The sequence below is a fragment of the Macaca thibetana genome, chromosome 16 (assembly GCF_024542745.1).
Source record: "Macaca thibetana thibetana isolate TM-01 chromosome 16, ASM2454274v1, whole genome shotgun sequence".
Lineage (NCBI taxonomy): Eukaryota > Metazoa > Chordata > Mammalia > Primates > Cercopithecidae > Macaca > Macaca thibetana.
In genome coordinates this window covers 30,656,782-30,674,180 of record NC_065593.1, presented here as the reverse complement: position 1 = coordinate 30,674,180, position 17,399 = coordinate 30,656,782, and the positions used below count along the sequence as shown (strand labels likewise).

The window sequence follows — 17,399 nt, the reverse complement described above, 5'->3', positions numbered from 1 at the left end:
ATTAGCCCTTCCCCAAACTCAACCACTTTTGTAAAGCTAATGAAAGACTACCAGGCTAGGAGGATAGAGGAGCCTGAATTTTGCTAAGGAGAAAGTGTAGACGTAAATGATTGCCAGCCATTATTGTGGAGATCACAAGATATGCAACTTCCCCAATTTCTCTGCAGATAACATCACCATTGTAGAACCTAAGATTGGCCTTCTGAGATATCCTTTCAGGATTTTTTTTTTTTTTTGCATTGAGACACTGATGATGGCTCCACCTGGACCCACCAACAGCTCCTGCGGCAACACCCAGAAGCCATTCAGCCTACAGGAGATGAATTTCCCACACTTCTATGATTGCACCCCCCAAGCAGTCAGCAGCAAGCGTCCTTTGAACGCGTCCACATTCATCCCCTCCCCCAAACTACCTTTCAAAAACCTTTAATCTGTGAGCCTTCGATGAGATTGATCTGAGTAATAACTCTTTACTGCAATGTGATGGTTTTTGTGCAGCAGGTACAGTAACTATCTCATCCTTGGAGACATTCTTCAAGGACCTTGTAACTGTGCACTTGGAAGTTTGTTAAGGGGGTAAATGTCATGATATGTGGCTGATTTGTTTTGTTTTGTTTTTTGTTTTGTTTTGACACAGGGTCTCACTCTGTCACCCAGGATGGAGTACAGTGGCGTGATCATAGGTCACTGCAGCCTGAAGCACGCCCAGGCACAAGAAATCCTCCTGCCTCAGACTCTCAAGTAACTGAGACTGTAGACATGTGCCACCAAGCCTGGCTTTTTTTTTTTTTTTTTTTTTTTTTTTTTTTTAGTAGAAGCGAGGTCTTGCTATGTTGCTCAGGCTGGTCTGGAGCTCCTGAGTTCAAGCTTAAGTGCTGGGATTACAGGCATGAGCCACTGCACCTGGACATGTTTTTTAATGTCTGTCTCACACACACACACACACCCCTTGTTGTATGGGGGCAGAGGAATGAGGAGAACCATTAAGTAAATAAGCATTTCAAATAGAATGTGACGGGTGCTATCATAGATTTATGCTGAGAGATGCTGTGGAAACACTGAAAAGGGACCCCTGGCCCAGCCTAGTGGGAGCCAGAGCCAAGAAGTCTTTCTGGCAGAGGTGACTGCTAAGTAGAGTTAATGGGTTGCTAGGAATTCGTATTGCACAGGGCCAATTTATCCATTAGGCATTTAGTATTGGGGTCCTGAAAAAAAATTCACTCCAAAAGAAAAAAGTATAAAATCTAAATTAATAGGTGCATCACTATTTAAACTTAATATGCATTTAAATGCCATTATATTAGAAAATAGAGGAGTTGTGCATATAAGGAGAACTCTATTCTGAAGGACTTTCTACACTCACACACAAACTTTGGAGCTGACTCAAGTCCATGAGAAGCCACTGGCAGATTCTGTTTGAAAAATCACAGCCAAGTTCGCAGATTAGAGAATTCCCTCTGGTGGCCACCCTTTATCATCAGCTTTGAAGGCACTTGAAAGTTCAAGATGGGGTGGTTAGTACTTGACATGGCATCGTCAGTGCTTGGGAAGGTCTTTTGGCCTCTAATCTTGAGACTTTCCAGTTCTCCATTTTGGTGGCCAGCTTGACTGGTTCTTACCTTTGAAGTCCCTTTGTTTGGGAGGCCAAGGCAGGTGGATCACCTGAGGTCAGCCTGACTAACATGGTGAACAAAATACTAAAAATACTACTAAAAATCCAAAATTAGCCGAGTGTGGTGGCACATGCCTGTAATCCCAGCTACTCGGGAGGCTGAGGCAGGAGAATTGCTTGAACCCGGAAGGCAGAATTTGCAATGAGCAAGATTGCACCACTGCACTCCAGCCTGGGCAACAAGAGCAAAACTCCACCTCAAAAAAAAAAAAAAAAAAAAAAATCCGTTTGTTATAGTAGGTAGTTATTCAGACATGAGCAGGGCAGGAGAGCCCCCTGCCCCACCAGGAATGTCAGACAACCATCAGGTGATGGTCAGGCAGATGTTACACTGTCTCTCTAAAATAGTAATTGGTCAAAGCCAGCACCAGCAATGGCAGTCTCCCTATAGATAGAAATATCTGAAACTGGTGATCAACAGTTTCCCGATAAGATCTCAGGGGTCAGGCAAGTAGGCTCAAGTATGTGCACTAAGAGGCAAAATGTCAGAGTTCAACTGGTATGTGATCTAGGAACACTTGACTGGTCAAGAAGGAATGCTTCAAGTGAGCATGTGTACAGCTCCAGTAAACACACTGTGCATGCAGCCCCTCCCACGTGCTGGGAGACAACTGCGCATGCGGAATGCCAGCAAAACAAACAAACAAACAAAAAAACCGCAATCCAAAGGTCAAACCAGGCACTTGAATCTCTCAAATCACCTGCTTGGCACTTTTCCAAGTGTTCTTTACTTTCATTCCTGCCCTAAATCTTGTCTCGGTCTCTCACTCTGCCTTATGCCTCTCAGTTGAATTCTTTCTTCTGAGGGGGCAAGAATTGAGGCTGCTGCAGACTGATATGGATTCGGCACTGCTAACACCTACTGGTTGGGACCACAGGAATAGAACTAGAAATGGAAAAAAGATAGCATTCACCACATCCCAATCCTGAATCCAAGAGTCTGAGATAGTCCCCCACTCCTATCCCAGGCTTAGAGGATTAGATGAATCCCCTGGAAGGAAGACTCTTCCTTGAAACATTTCTTTCTATCTGCCTGTAGCTATTGGGATAGTTTGGGAAATCCACAGGGACAGTTCAAGTCACCTTTGTCCTCTACTTTCTGTTGCATTCTCAGCCTTGTTCTCTTTTCAGAAACTGCTTGGTAACTATTATATAGCTGAGGAAGAGCATTCTGACCTCTGCCCTGGGACTTCCTGGATCCTCCCCTTCTTGTAAATACAAGGGCAGAGCTGGCATCCCGGGGAGCCAGGAAGCAGTGAGCCCAGGAGTCTCGGCCAGTCCTGCCTGCCCACCAGGAGGATGAAGGTCTCCGTGGCTCTCCTCTCCTGCCTCATGCTTGTTGCTGCCCTTGGATCCCAGGCCCAGGTTACAAATGGTGAGTCCAGGGAGCTTTCTCCCAGGCGACCAGGTCCATGGTAACTCAGGCTCTGGGACAGAGACACATTGTGACTACTCTCCAGCCCAGACATGGTTGTGGAACTTATTTAAAAACCACCAGCAGAGTGTAGACCTGGCTCTGTCTGCAGCCTTTGGACCCTTGGAGGGGGAAATGTATACACGTGACTGGTCCCATTTGGGGCCAGTTATTTCCCTTTTCACAGCAAAAATTATCTGATTCTTTCTCTTAGCTGATATTTTAGCTGGAACAAAAGAACTGTAATTAAATTGTAAATTTGCAAAAAGAATCATAGAAGTTTACAGTGCTAGAACTGCTATCTACCATCTGGTGTAAAATTGTGATTTGGGAGAGGAAAAGGAACCAGCTAGGTAAGTGACTCACCCATGATCACTGTCTCATTTGTTCCTGTGGAATCTTAATTTGTGGCAGTGAATGTCAACACAAAGAGGCCAATGACATTGCAAAAAGAATGTATTATTTACATTTCCCAAGAGAAGGAGGTACACTGTGCCACACAGGGCCCCAAGGGAAGCATCCAGGGCAGGAGTCACAATCAGGAGAGAAGGGACGACCTATGCCAGAACCTTTATTGGGGTTTCCAGGGGGAAAGCAAGGCAGCCCAGAGCATAGGGTTTAGGGCTAGGTAGTCTGAATAAGCCTTTCAGGCTTTGGGATATAGGGATAGTCTCTGGTTGTCTAGTACTCGTCCTTAGGATGACTTAGAACCACGGAAATACTGGCTTGGTGTGTGAGAGTTAGCAAAGGAGGTGGCTGGGCACATGGGCTCAGGATTTGTTGATTTGTATATGAAAGGTCTAAACCCTTTGCTATCTCTATGCATTGGTTAGCCCTGCAACGGGCAGTCTCTCCCCAGCTGTCAAGACTTTTTTTTTTTTTTTTTTTTTTTGAGACGAAGTTTTGCTCTGTCTCCCAGGCTGGAGTGCAGTGGCAAGATCTCGGATCACTGCAACCTCCACCTCCCAGGTTCAGTTGATTATCCTTCCTCAGCCTATGAAGTAGTTGGGATTAAGGCACGCACCACCAAGCCCAGCTGATTTTTGTATTTTTTTTTAGTAGAGACGGGGTTTCGCCTTGTTGGCCAGACTAGTCTTGAACTCCTGGCCTCAGGTGATCTGCCCAGCTCGGCTTCCCAAAGTGTTGGGATTACAGGTGTGAGCCATCGTGCCTGACCACTGTAAAGATATTTTTTTTCTTTTTTTTTGAGACGGAGTCTCGCTCTGTCGCCCAGGCTGAAGTGCAGTGGCGCGATCTCAGCTCACTGCAAGCTCCGCCTCCCGTTTTCACGCCATTCTCCTTCCTCAGCCTCCTGAGTAGCTGGGACTACAGGCGCCCGCCACCACACCCGGCTAATTTTTTGTATTTTTAGTAGAGATGCGGTTTCACCATGTTAGCCAGGATGGTCTCAATCTCCTGACCTTGTGATCCAGCCACCTTGGCCTCCCAAAGTTCTGGGATTACAGGCTTGAGCCACCGCACCTGGCCGCATTTTTCTATTTAGCATGATACAGATATGCAATCCCTTATCAAAATCCTATCAGGCTAGATGTATTTTGGAATACAGAATTTCTCTGGTTTTCAAAAGGTAATACAAGCTAGGCATGGTGGCTCACCTATAATCCCAGCACTTTGGGAGGCTGAGCCAGGAAAATTGCTTGACCCCAGGAGTTCAAGACCAGCCTGGGCATCATAGCAAGACCTCATCACTACAAAAAGTTAAACTATTGGCTAGGGATTGTGGCTCGTACCTGTAATCCCACCTTCTCAGGAGGCTGAGGCAAGAGGATCACTTGAGCCCAGGACCTCGAGGCTGCAGTGAGTTATGATCATACCACTGTGCCCCAGCCTGGGTGACAGAACAAGACCCTGTCTCAATTAAAAAAAAAAAAAAAAAAAAGTAATACATACCTAGATGGTACTTATCCTTGGTGGGGCCAAGGAAGACTGTTTCAATCAAACACAGCAATCTTTCTACAGCAAACACATGAATATTTCTGCTAACTGGGATGAATAAAGACTATAATAGACTCACTTCACTTAAGGGGATACTGTGCCACCATATGCGCTGATAAAACCTTTCAGTTTTCAGAGCCCTATAATAAAAAAATATTCCAGAAATGTGTAGAAAGACTTGTAGACTGTGTCACATCATGTAGATATTCCATTAACTGAACTGTGTTAGGTTCAGTTGCTTTTAGTATTTCAGAGTCAATACAAAGTTTTCATGTCTACATTTTCAAAAGGTCCCTGAAAAGTCTCAGGGCCCTCAAGGAATAAATGGGCCAGGAGGCAGGCCTAGAACCCAGACAGGTGGTGGTGGTCCAGCTTCAGAGCCTTTCTGCCTCAGGAGGGGGATGAGCAACGGGGTAGGTGGAGATGCTGAAACATACTGCTGCCGCTCAGTGATTTCCTTCCCTGTCCTGTCTGTTTCTTCCAGATGCAGAGACAGAGTTCATGTCAAAGCTTCTACTGAAAAATCCAGTAGTTCTGAGCAGTAAGTGATCAGATACAGCATATACTTAAAAGCAGCCAGCAGGTGCAGGTCTGCACTATGGAATCCATTGTCCCTGTTTACAGAACAGGAGGAGAATGAGAGGGTCCTGAGGGTGGTGAACATCTCCAAGGAAGATCAAGATGGGCTAGGGGGACCCCCTCCATAAATGCTTTCTCTGTTCCCCTCTGGCTGCCCCAAAAGCCTGCTCCTTTGGAGAAGAAGGTGCTCTCTGGTGTCTGCAGGTGTCTGCAGATGCCTTCCCCTTCTGGGGGAAATGTTCCTGGTCCTGCTGTGGCCCACCCTGTGCCTCAGACACACCGCACAACCCTGGGGAGGGTCTGAAGCAGGGAGATGCCAGCAAATGCTGGCAACGGAGGGGAAACATGTCTTCCGAGGCTTATGCCTTCTTATCCTGCACAGTGCTTTCGAGGAGAAGGATTGGCCCTCAAATGACCCTTTCTCTTGCTGCAGGCTTTCACCTTGCTACTGACTGCTGCATCTCCTACATCTCACAAAGCATCCCGTGTTCACTCATGGAAAGTTATTTTGAAACGAGCAGCGAGTGCTCCAAGCCGGGTGTCATGTAAGTGCCAAGCTCACCAACCATGTGTTGGGGAAGAAGCAGCCCACAGCGTCTTGCAGGGAGGACCCGATGGATGGGCGTCCATTGGGTTCCACCCTCTGGATCCTGCCAGGTACGGGGCAGCTGTGTCCTTACTAGGATCCTGCAGGGCATCAGGGATGAGACACTCCCAATGGAGAGGAGATAGGGGAGGAAGAAGAAAGCAGGCACAAGGCTGCCCAAGGACACTTCCATAAGTCATTAAGGAGTCCCACAGGCTGAGAGGGTCTCAAGAGGACACTGTCCCTGAGCTGCCATCAGCAGAGAAAGGAAAAAACAAGCTGTGTTGACTGGGAAGTCTGAGGAGCAGGGAGGATGGGGCCCCCTGTCTCCCTCTGCTTGGGAGAAAGTTTGTAATCTTTCTCTCCCTTATTCCCCAGCTTCCTCACCAAGAAGGGGCGACAAGTCTGTGCCAAACCCAGTGGTCCGGGAGTTCAGAATTGCATGAAAAAGCTGAAGTCCTAACCAATATAATAATAAAGAGACAAAAGAGGCCAGCCAACCACCTCCAACACCTCCTGTGAGTTTCTTGGCCTGAATTACTTTAAATATATATATATTGTTGTGTCTGGTAATGGAAGTCATGCATCTAATAAAGAGTATTCAATTTTTAACTTTGCTTGAGTTTTAAGAGGAAATAAACTAATATAAAACTGAAGAAACTGCTAAGCCCCAACAGGATTAAATACAAATTCACTTTATATCTCATCTTCTCCTTTCTACTGAAATAACTAATCTTCAAAGGCTTGGTTACAATTTCAAGAAAGCTTCTTTTACTCCATCATTTGCCCAGTTCACACCATTTTCTAGTGTACTTAACATTTGATCCATTATAATCCCATAACAATTCTTATTTTTTCCCACGATTTCCTTTTGATATTTTTCTATTAACCAAAAGAGAAATACTTTTTGTTTCCTTATCATTCCATATTTGCACTTGCATATTTACACCATCTGTTTCATGGTAACTACTTCATTCTTTGAGACAGTCTCCAAGGACCTTCTAACTTCCTATTCCAACTTGCAGAAACGCTTTCTAGACCTGCCAAAATAATAATAATAATAATAATAATAATAATAATGTCATACTGGGATTTCTTCTTATTACACACCTGAGTTCTTTCCACCATGACAGGCAGCCCACAACTTCCTCTTCCTCTTCCTTCCTTCCTAAAATGGTTTATTTTTCATTTTGCTAGAATATCCTTGAACTGCCTTCTGCTTTAAAAGATGACAAAGGCAAACACTCTCCTTTGCTCCATATGTGCCAGGGCAGGCGTCCCCAACTCAGGCTTGGCCAATCTATGCTCCCTTCCAGAGATCTGAGCCTGGAACAAGTGTTGCAGAGAAGCAGAAAAAGAGAGGACTCCATCCAGGTGACACTGGTGGTGGCAACAGCTTCCAGATTCTGGAAGCAGCAGTGCCAGCACACATATCCCATGACCAGTGCTGGAGGTCAGCAATGCTAACCACAATGCCCAGCAGCAGTGACAGCATTCACACCAGTTGACTCTTGTGGCATGAGTTTGGATGTGGCATTGGAGCTGGTCTCTCTAGGATTCGACCTCTGCCTCCCAAGTTCAAGCAATTCTCCTGCCTCAGCCTCCCTAGTAGCTGGGATTACAGGTGCCCGCCACCACACCCGGCTAATTTCTGTATTTTTAGTAGAGACAGGGTTTCGCCATGTTGGCCAGGCTGGTCTTGAACTCCTAACCTCAGATGATCTACCCACCTTGGCCTCCCAAAGTACTGGGATTACAGGCATGAACCACTGCACTCAGCCTCTACCTAGTTTCCAAGTCTTCCTGACACTACCCAAAATCTTTTCAGTAAAGTCCTTTTTGCTTAATCAACCAGAGTCAGTTTCTATTGCTTTCCAACAAAAAACTCCAACTGATATGAACAATAAACTTTCTGGGACTTTGAAGGTCTAAAAACTTTGTTCTTAAAGTTTGAAAATGGTTCAACTGAATATGAAAGTTCATGTTGAAAATAATTTTCTCTCAGAACAATGTAGACATTCTTCAATTGTCTTCTAGCATCTCAGACAGGGCCAAAATTCCAAAGCCAGTTGATCTCTTATTCCTTAGTAAGAAAAAAAAATTTTAGACCCTCTGGGAATTTTTAGAATATTTTTCTTTTTCTATTTTCTTTATTTTTATAATTTCAACTTTTATTTTGGATTCAGGGGTTACATGTGCAGGTTTGTTACCTGGGTATATTGCATGAAGTCTGGGGCACAGCTGATCCCATCACCCAGGTACTGAGCATAGTACCCAATAGTTTTTCAACCCTTGCCCCCTTCTCTCCCTCCCTCCTCTAGTAGTCCCCAGTGTCTATTGTTGCCATCTTTATGTCCAAGTGTAACCAATGTTTAGCTCCCACTTATAAGTGAAAACATGCAGCATTTGGTTTTCTGTTCCTGCATTAATTCAGTTAAGATAATGGCCTCCAACTTTATCCATGTTGCTCCAAAGGACATGATTTCATTCTTTTTATGGCTACCTAGGAAGTGCCTCATGGTGTATCTGTACCACATTTTTGTATCCAATCCACATTGACGGGTACCTAGGTTGATTCCATGTCTTTGCTACTGTGAATAGTGCTCTGATGAACATACGAAGGCATGTGTCTTTTTTTGTACAATGATTTATATTAGTATATACCCAGTAATGGGATTGCTGGGTTGAATGGTAGTTTGGCTTTAAGTTATTTAAGAAATCACCAAACTGCTTTTCACAGTGGCTGAACGAATTTACATTCCCACCAACAGTGTATATCTGTTCCGTTTTTCTCTGCAGCCTCATCGGCATGTTATTTTTTTGACTTTTTACTAATAGCTATTCTGACTGGTGTGAGACGGTAACTCATTTTGGGTTTGATTTGCATTTCTCTGATGATTAGTGATGTTGAGCATTTTTTCATGTGTTTGTTGCCTGCTTATATGTCTTCTTTTGAGGAATGTATGTTCATGTCTTTTGCCCATTTTTTAATGGAGTTATTTGTTTTTGGCTGTTCAATTGTTTAAGGCACTTATAGATTCTGGATATTAGACCTTTGTTGGATGCATAGTTTGCAAATATTTTTTCCCATTCTGTAGGTTTTCCGTTTACTCTGTTGATGAGTTTCTTTTGCTGTACAGAAGCTCTTGAGTTTAACTGAGCACTTGTCAATTTTTGTTTTTACTGCAATTGCTTTTGGGGATTTAGTCATAATTTATTTGCCAAGGCCAATGTCCAGAATGGTGTTTCCTAGGTTTTCTTCTAAGATTCTTATCATTTGAGGTCTTATATTTGAATTTTGAATCCATCTTGAGTTATTTTGTGTATAAGGTGAAAAATAGGGGTCCAGTTTCATTCTTATGCACATGGCTAGCCAGCTATCCCAGGACCATTTATTGAACAGGGAAATCCTTACCCCTTTGCTTATTTTTGTTGACTCTGTCAAAGATCAGATGACTGTAGGTGTGCAGCTTTATTTCTGGATTTTCTATTCTGTTCTACTGGTCTATGAATCTGTTTTTGTACCAATACCATGCTGTTTTGTTTACTGTAGCCTCATAGTGTACTTTGAAATCTGGTAGTATGATGCCTCTAGGTTTGCTCTTTTTGTTTAGGATTGATTTGGCTATTTGGGCTCTTTTTATTGGTTCCATATGAATTTTAGAATAGTTTTTCTAGTTCTACGAAAAATGACATTGGTAGTTTGAGAGAAACAGCATTGAATCTGGAGATTGCCTGGACAATATGGCCATTATAATGATATTGATTCTTCCAGTCCGTGAGCATGGAATATTTTTCCATTTGTTCATGTCATATATGATTTCTTTCAGCAGTGTTTTATAATTTTCATTGTAGAGATCTTTCACCTCCTTGGTTACATGTATTCCTAGGGTGTGTGTGTGTGTGTGTGTGTGTGTGTGTGTGTGTGGCTATTGTAAATGAGATTGCATTCTTGATTTGGCACTCAGCTTGAATGTTATTGGTATATAAAAATGCTACTGGTTTTTGCACATTGATTTTGTATCCTGAAGCTTTACTGAAGTTGTTTATCAGTTCCAGGAGCCTTTCAGCAGAGGCTTTAGGATTTTCATATCATTGGTGATGTTGTCAGCTTAATGTCTGGCAGACAGAGTAAGGGGATAGGGATGGGGGTAGGTTTTCTTGTCCTTGACCAGCAGTTATCCAGGGCACTGTCCAATTCTCTCTGGCCCACTGTCCTCTCCAAGAGGTTCCCACAGCAAATATCTCTTTTTATTTTGAGAACTGTGCTTGTAGCTTTATCCTGGGGCAAATGCCCTACCTGACTATCCTGAATGGGAACTAGCAAGGTCATGGCGTATTCACTCAACCTGAATGTCTTCTCCCAGTACCCACTGACTCTGATCGTCACATTATCCAGGATTCTGCTGGGAAAATCCTCTTTTGTCTATGATCTTCTCCTTCACCTATATGAGGATACATGTTTTTTTCAGCCTTCTTGTGATCTGCCATCAAGCTGACCCATGTTCTTTTTTTTTTTTTTTCTCTCTCTCTCTTTTTTTTTTTTTTTTTTTTTGAGATGGAGTCTTGCTCTGTTGCCCAGGCTGAAGTGTAGTGGTGTGATCTCAGTTCACTGTAACCTCCACCTCTCGAGTTCAAGCAATTCTCCCACCTCAGCCTCCTGAGTAGCTGGGATTACAGGTGCCTGCCACCACGCCCAGTTAATTTTTGTAGTTTTTATAGAGGGGTTTCACCATGTTGGCCAGACTGGTCTCAAACTCCCGACCTCAAGTGACCTACATGCCTCGGCCTCCCAAAGTGCTGGGATTACAGGTGTGAGCCACCATGCCGACCCCATGGTCTTTATATAGAGCAGAAATGTCTCACTTTATGGTAGACCAATGTCATCTTTTCTGACTCCTTACTGCTACTATGAATTCTATTTATTTTTATATTTCTTCTGTCATTTCAACAGGATTTACAGAGATGAAAAAGACAAACACAGATGCTCAGAGTTCTGGCTTACTTTGCTTGTTCATTTTGTTTATTGAGACAGGGTCTCACTCTGTCGCCCAGTCTGGAGTGCAGTGGCACAGTCTTGGCTCACTCACCTTTACTCAACCTCCTGGGTTCAAGTGATTCTCTCAACTCAGTCCCATGAGTAGCTGGGACTACAGGCGTGTGCCACCCCACACCCAGCTAGTTTTGTTTATTTTTTGTAGAGACACAGTCTCACTTGTTGCCCAGGCTGGTCTTGAACTCCTGGGCTCAAGTAATCCTCCTGCCTCGGCTTCCCAAAGTATTGGTATTACAGATGTGAGCCACCACACCTGGCCTCTGGCATACATGTTGATCCAGTTATGATCTTTTATGTTGCTCTCACTGCTCCACCTGAATGCTGTTGAATTCAGAAGCTTTGAGTTGAAAGCAGCTCACTGGTACCTAAATATATGACTAGGGGATGGCAATCAAGAAGCTTCTGGATTCTCCATGGAGATTTTGTCTCAGAGTCTTAGAAGAAAATTTAAATGGTCCTAGACCTAAGTAGGATTCATGTGGTTTCACTGGTTTCTCTCTGACAGGTCAAGTTTTTAGCTTAAAAGGATGAAATGAGGAGGGAGAGCGTCTGGGCAGTGTGGATGCCAAAGGGTCACTTATGAAGGTGTTGGGTCATGACAATGGCAACTCAACAGAAATGAGGGATAAAAACCAAGACTTCCCTTTTTTTTTTTTTTTTTTTTTCTCCTCTGTCACGTAGGCTGGAGCGCAGGGGCGCAATCTCGGCTCACTGCAACCTCCACCTCCTGGGTTCAAGTGATTCGCCTGCCTCAACCTCCTGAGTAGCTGGGATTACAGGGACCCACCCCCACGGCAAGCAGATTTTTTTATTTTTAGTAGAGACAGGGTTTTTCCATGCTGGCTGGGCTGGTCTCAAACTCCTGACCTCAAATGATCTGCCTGCCTCAGCCTCCCAAAGTTCTGGGATTATAGGCGTGAGCCACCCACCAGACCCAGCCCAGGATTTTCCATTCTAACCAAGCATCTAGCCACTCACAGAAAGTCTTTGAGGTCTTGGAGGGGACAAAAACATGTTATGTGCAGGTTAATTGCATAATACATACTCTGCTCTCACAATTCCTCAGAAACAGCATGTTCTTTTTTGCTTCCTTGCTTTGTGTGGTTCCCTCTGCCAGGCATGCCCTCCTCTCAATTCTGCCCAGCAAAACTCAACCCAACCTTAATAGCTTAGATTAGATGCTACCATAAAACTTTCCCCCTTCATCCCAGCCAGAAGGACCCACCTCCATTTCTCTGGAATCTTGAAGCGTATTTATTGCCATTCAAAAAGATTATTATTCAGTGGCTACTTGAGGTTATGCATTGTGCTAGGCACGAGGAAAACCATGAAAACCAAACAAAGTAGACTATTGCCCTTCAAGAAAATGTCAGTCCAGGACCTGGCACTGTAGCTCACGCCTGTAATCCTAGCACTTTGGGAGGCTGTGGTGGGCAGATCACCTGAGGTCAGGAGGTCAAGATCAGCCTGGCCAACATGGTGAAACCCCTTCTCTACTAAAAATACAAAAAGTAACCAGGCGTGGTGGTGCGCAACTGTAATCCCGCTACTCGGGAGGCTGAGGCAGGAGACTTGCTTGAACCCGGAAGGCGGAGTTTGCAGTGAGCCGAGATCATGCCACTGCACTCCAACCTGGGTGACAGAGTAAAACTCTGTCTCAAAAAAAAAAAGTCAGTTTATAGAGAAGACTGAAAATAAGAATAAGAATGCTGCTTGGGTGCAAAAGTCATACCTAATTCATTGCTAAGTCTCCAAACTTTTATGCAACATTGGAGCAAAAAGAGGAGGATATTTATACTAGAGGCAACCAGCCTGGGACTCAAGTCTCCCCAGGCCCTAGTTGGACTGCCCAGGGACTGAAGAGACCAACATAATATTGAAACACAGCATTTAGAAAGCTGTGTGATAGCCGCATGTTCTCACTCATAGGTGGAAACTGAACAATGAGATCACTTGGACTCGGGAAGGGGAACATCACACGCTGGGGCCTATCACGGGGAGGGGGGAGGGGGGAGGGATTGCATTGGGAGTTATACCTGATGTAAATGACGAGTTGATGGGTGCTGATGAGTTGATGGGTGCAGCACACCAACATGGCACAAGTATACATATGTAACAAACCTGCACGTTATGCACATGTACCCTAGAACTTAAAGTATAATTTAAAAAATAATAAATAAATAAATAAATAAAAGGACAACCAAAAAAAAAAAAAAAGAAAGCTGTGTGATAGATAGGGCTTCTGAAACTTTAGCATGCATAAAAGTCACCAGGAAGGCTTGTGAAAACACAGACTGTGGGCTCCCACCCGCAGAAATCTGGTTCAGTAGGACAGGGGTAAGACCAAAGAATCAGCATGTTTAACAAGTTTCCAGGTAATGCTGATGCTACAGAATGCAGTGGAAATTTGAAGAGAACTTTTGTAACTTCACCAGTGTTTGCAGTATTCTAAAAGGCACATATTTCTTTAGTAATCAAAAAATAAAGGAGTTGAAAACTGCATCTTCATTGTCTTTTCAAGGATGTGTAACAAAATGGGCCAGTTCTTCACTTGTGTTAATATTTGATTTTTTTTATGACGAAGCTCATCAAAGCTGTTTAATTATAAAATAAATATAAAATTGGAAAAAGTTTTAAACATGGCTAGTCTGATAATCAATTTGGAATTTTTAAAGGTAAAAATCTTGAGCTGGGCTCAGTGGCTCATGCCTATAATCCCAGCACTTTTGGAGGCCTAAGTGGGCAGGTCCCCTGAGGCCAGGAGTTTGAGACTAGCCTGGCCAACATGGCAAAAACCTCCTCTCTAGTAAAAATGAAAAAATAAGCCAAGTGTGGTGGTGTGCACTTGTAGTCCCAGTTACTTGGTAGGCTGAGGTGGAAGGATCACTTGAGCCCAGGAGGTTGAGGCTGCAGTGAGCCGAGATCACACCACTGTACTCCAGCCTGGAGTGACAGAGTGAGACCCTGTCACAAAAAAAAAGAAAAAAGAAAAAAAAGGAAAAATATTGGAAATTGTACAAAATAGTTGGAAAAAAAGTGCATAGAAGTCATTTTAAAAATCTAAATAGAGGGCTGGGCATGGTGGCTTATGCCTGTAATCCTAGCACTTTGGGAAGCCTGGAGTTCAAGACCAGCCTGGCCAATAAGGTGAAACCCCGTCTCTACTAAAATACAAAAACCAGCCAGGTGTGGTGGCAGGTGCCTATAATCCCAACTACTCGGGAGGCTGAGGCAGAAGAATCACTTGAACATGGAAGGCAGAGGTTGTGGTGAGCCGAGATCATACCACTGCACTCCAGTCTGGGCAACAAAGCAAAACTCCATCTCAAAGAAAAAAAAAAAAAATCTAAATAGAGCTTCACAGAAATCATCAAGACATAAAATAGGAAATAGAAACATCCATATTTTTATTCTTTTTAGAACCAGAGACAAGATTTAAAAGTAATATAACTCATCCCCTCAACTGAGGGCTCAACCAGGGCCAGGGCAGAGAAGATGATGCACATGGTTGAGGCCAGTGGGACCAGAGGCCAGAATACAGCCAGCGTGGCCAGGAGATTTGTTACATACAGGGAACTCAGCAAATAAGTACATACATTGAAGTTAATGGGAGCAGGAGTCCCTATTGTTAGAGAAGGGAGGGAAACACAGAAACGGGAAAGACTGAAATAACTCTGTGGCGTTGACTTGGAATTGGACATAGTGGTATAAACTTTTGTTTATTCATGTAGCTAGAAAGAGGATATAGAAATTGCTAATAATAGGCTGGACGCAGTGGCTCACGCCTGTAATCCCAGCACTTCGGGAGGCCAAGGGTGGTGGATCACCTAAGGTCAGGAGTTCAAGACCAGCCTGGCCAACATAGTGAAACCCCATCTCTAAAACTACAAATATTACTTGGGCGTGGTGACCTGCACCTGTAGTCCCGGCTACTCGGGAGGGTGAGGCAGGAGGATCAGTTGAACCCCCGAGGCAGAGATTGCAGTGAGCCGAGATTGCACCACTTCACTCCTGGGAAACAGAGTGAGACTCCATCTCAAAAAAAAAAAAAAAAAGAAATTGCTAATAATATATGAAATAGATATACTTGAAATAGACATAAATTTAAGTACATACTTATACATATATGCTTACATATATTTCCAAGTTCTAGCTACTGAAAGCCCAGACCTAAAAGTGATGCCATTCTCATAGCAATGAACACAACAAGCACTCAGATTTTGGTTTCTCAAAATCATTTTTTAGTGAAAGAAACTGAGACTCATGGAAGAAATGGCTAATTCCAGAGCTGGGCCAAGGAAAGTACAAAATTATTCTGGAACATCTATTTGTGCCAAAAAGTAAGAAAACAAGAGTAAAGAATAAACCCTAGAACTTTCTAGGAAGGGGAAACACCAGATCACCACAAATGAAAGTTTCAGAAGAAACATATTTTTGGCCAGGCACAGTGGCTCAAGCCTGTAATCATAGCACTTTGGGAGGCCGAGGTGGGCAGATCACGAGGTCAGGAGATCGAGACCATCCTGGCTAACATGGTGAAACCCCGTCTCTACTAAAAATACAAAAAAATTAGCTAGGCGTGGTGGCAGGCGCCTGTAGTCCCAGCTACTCAAGAGGTTGAGGCAGGAGAACGGCGTGAACCTGGGAGGTGGAGCTTGCAGTGAGCCGAGATCGTGCCACTGCACTCTAGCCTGGGCGACAGAGCGAGATTCCGTCTCAAAAAAAAAAAAAAGAAAAAAAAAGAAACATGTTTTTATATAACATTGTAGAATTCTATACACAATAAAAATATCAATCAAGTATGAGGGCTAAATAATGACCTCTTCAGACAAGCATGAACTCAGAAGGTTTATGTCCTACAGATCCTTCCTGTACTATTCAGTTTTTTAACTCAATATATATATGTGTTGCTTTGAAAAACATTTTTAAATATTTTTAAAATAGGGTCTTCATATTCAACAGGGGGCAATGGGAGGACATTTAAGGTCTCTAATTATGTTGCTACCAAATTTCATTCATCTGGTTGTATTGCAATTCTCCTTTACTTTTTTTTAGTCCCTCTTTGAGTTCTGAGACTTCTGGGATCATGGTCATCTTCATTCCCTGCCTCCAAGCATAGCCCAGGACTTGGCATATGATACTGTGTCAAAGAAGTGATATGGTCACAAAACCTATTCCTTTTTCCTCCTGGGCATACAGATGATGTATATTTTCCATCCCTTTGTCATTATGGTGGAGCCAGATTACTTGATGCTGGCCATGGAATGTGGGTGAAAGTAATTTGTACCATTTTCAGAACTAATCCACAAAAATCTCCCAATCCTCCTCTGCCTCTCCCTTTTTCTATCAAGCTTGGAGGCCTTGTGCTGAAAACGGTGGCATCCAAGATAGAAACAGGCCTGGTTCCTGAATGAGTACATGGAAGATCCCAACACACACGCCATCATCCCACTACTGACCCACACTGGACTGTAACATGAGCAAGAAATAAACTTTTATTTAATTAGTCTGCTGGATTGTTTATGATAGCAGTTGGCATATACAGACTAATGTAGGTAGGAACTCAATACTTGCTGGAAGAGTACAGACACTTCCTGTAAGGCTCCTAGAAACAGCATGGCAGGTTGGCTAGTCTCCACAAAACAAGAAGCAAGCATTATTTCTTTCCGACTCACTCTGCCCATAAACAACTTGCTTCCTGAGATTGTTCCTAATAACAACTGTTATCATTTAACTTGAAGGGTTTACATAATGTTGTTATTGATGATAAGAAATATAGAAAATTTCTGGCCAGGTGCGGTGGCTCAAGCCTGTAATCCCCGCACTTTGGGAGGCCAAGGTGGGTGGATCACGAGGTCAGGAGATCGAGACCATCCTGGCTAACCCGGTGAAACCCCGTCTCTACTAAAAAATACAAAAAACTAGCCGGGTGAGGTGGCGGGTGCCTGTAGTCCCAGCTACTCGGGAGGCTGAGGCAGGAGAATGGCGTAAACCTGGGAGGCGGAGCTTGTGTGAGCTGAGATCTGGCCACTGCACTCCAGCCTGGGCAACAGAGCGAGACTCCGTCTCAAAAAAAAAAAAGAAATATAGAAAATTTCTAATCAATGACTGTCTCCACAACTAACCATGAGATTTC

At 43.7% G+C, this 17,399-nt stretch overlaps 1 protein-coding gene across 2 annotated transcripts; it reads left to right on the top strand.

The window, feature by feature from the left end:
* Window positions 1-2,549: 2,549 nt before the first annotated feature.
* On the top strand, window positions 2,550-8,102 carry CCL15 (C-C motif chemokine ligand 15). Of its 2 annotated transcripts, XR_007720080.1 has the most exons (5): window positions 2,550-3,047; window positions 5,527-5,583; window positions 6,055-6,166; window positions 6,586-6,725; window positions 7,524-8,102. XR_007720080.1 is itself a non-coding variant. In XM_050762506.1 (4 exons), the coding sequence occupies exons 1-4, from the start codon at window positions 2,972-2,974 to the stop codon at window positions 6,668-6,670; spliced, it is 330 nt and encodes a 109-aa protein (XP_050618463.1). In that variant the 5' UTR covers window positions 2,550-2,971; the 3' UTR covers window positions 6,671-6,819. The 2 variants fall into 2 exon arrangements, 1 of the variants encoding a protein (XP_050618463.1); XM_050762506.1 differs by lacking the exon at window positions 7,524-8,102 and having other exon boundaries at window positions 6,586-6,819.
* The last annotated feature ends 9,297 nt before the right edge of the window (window positions 8,103-17,399 follow it).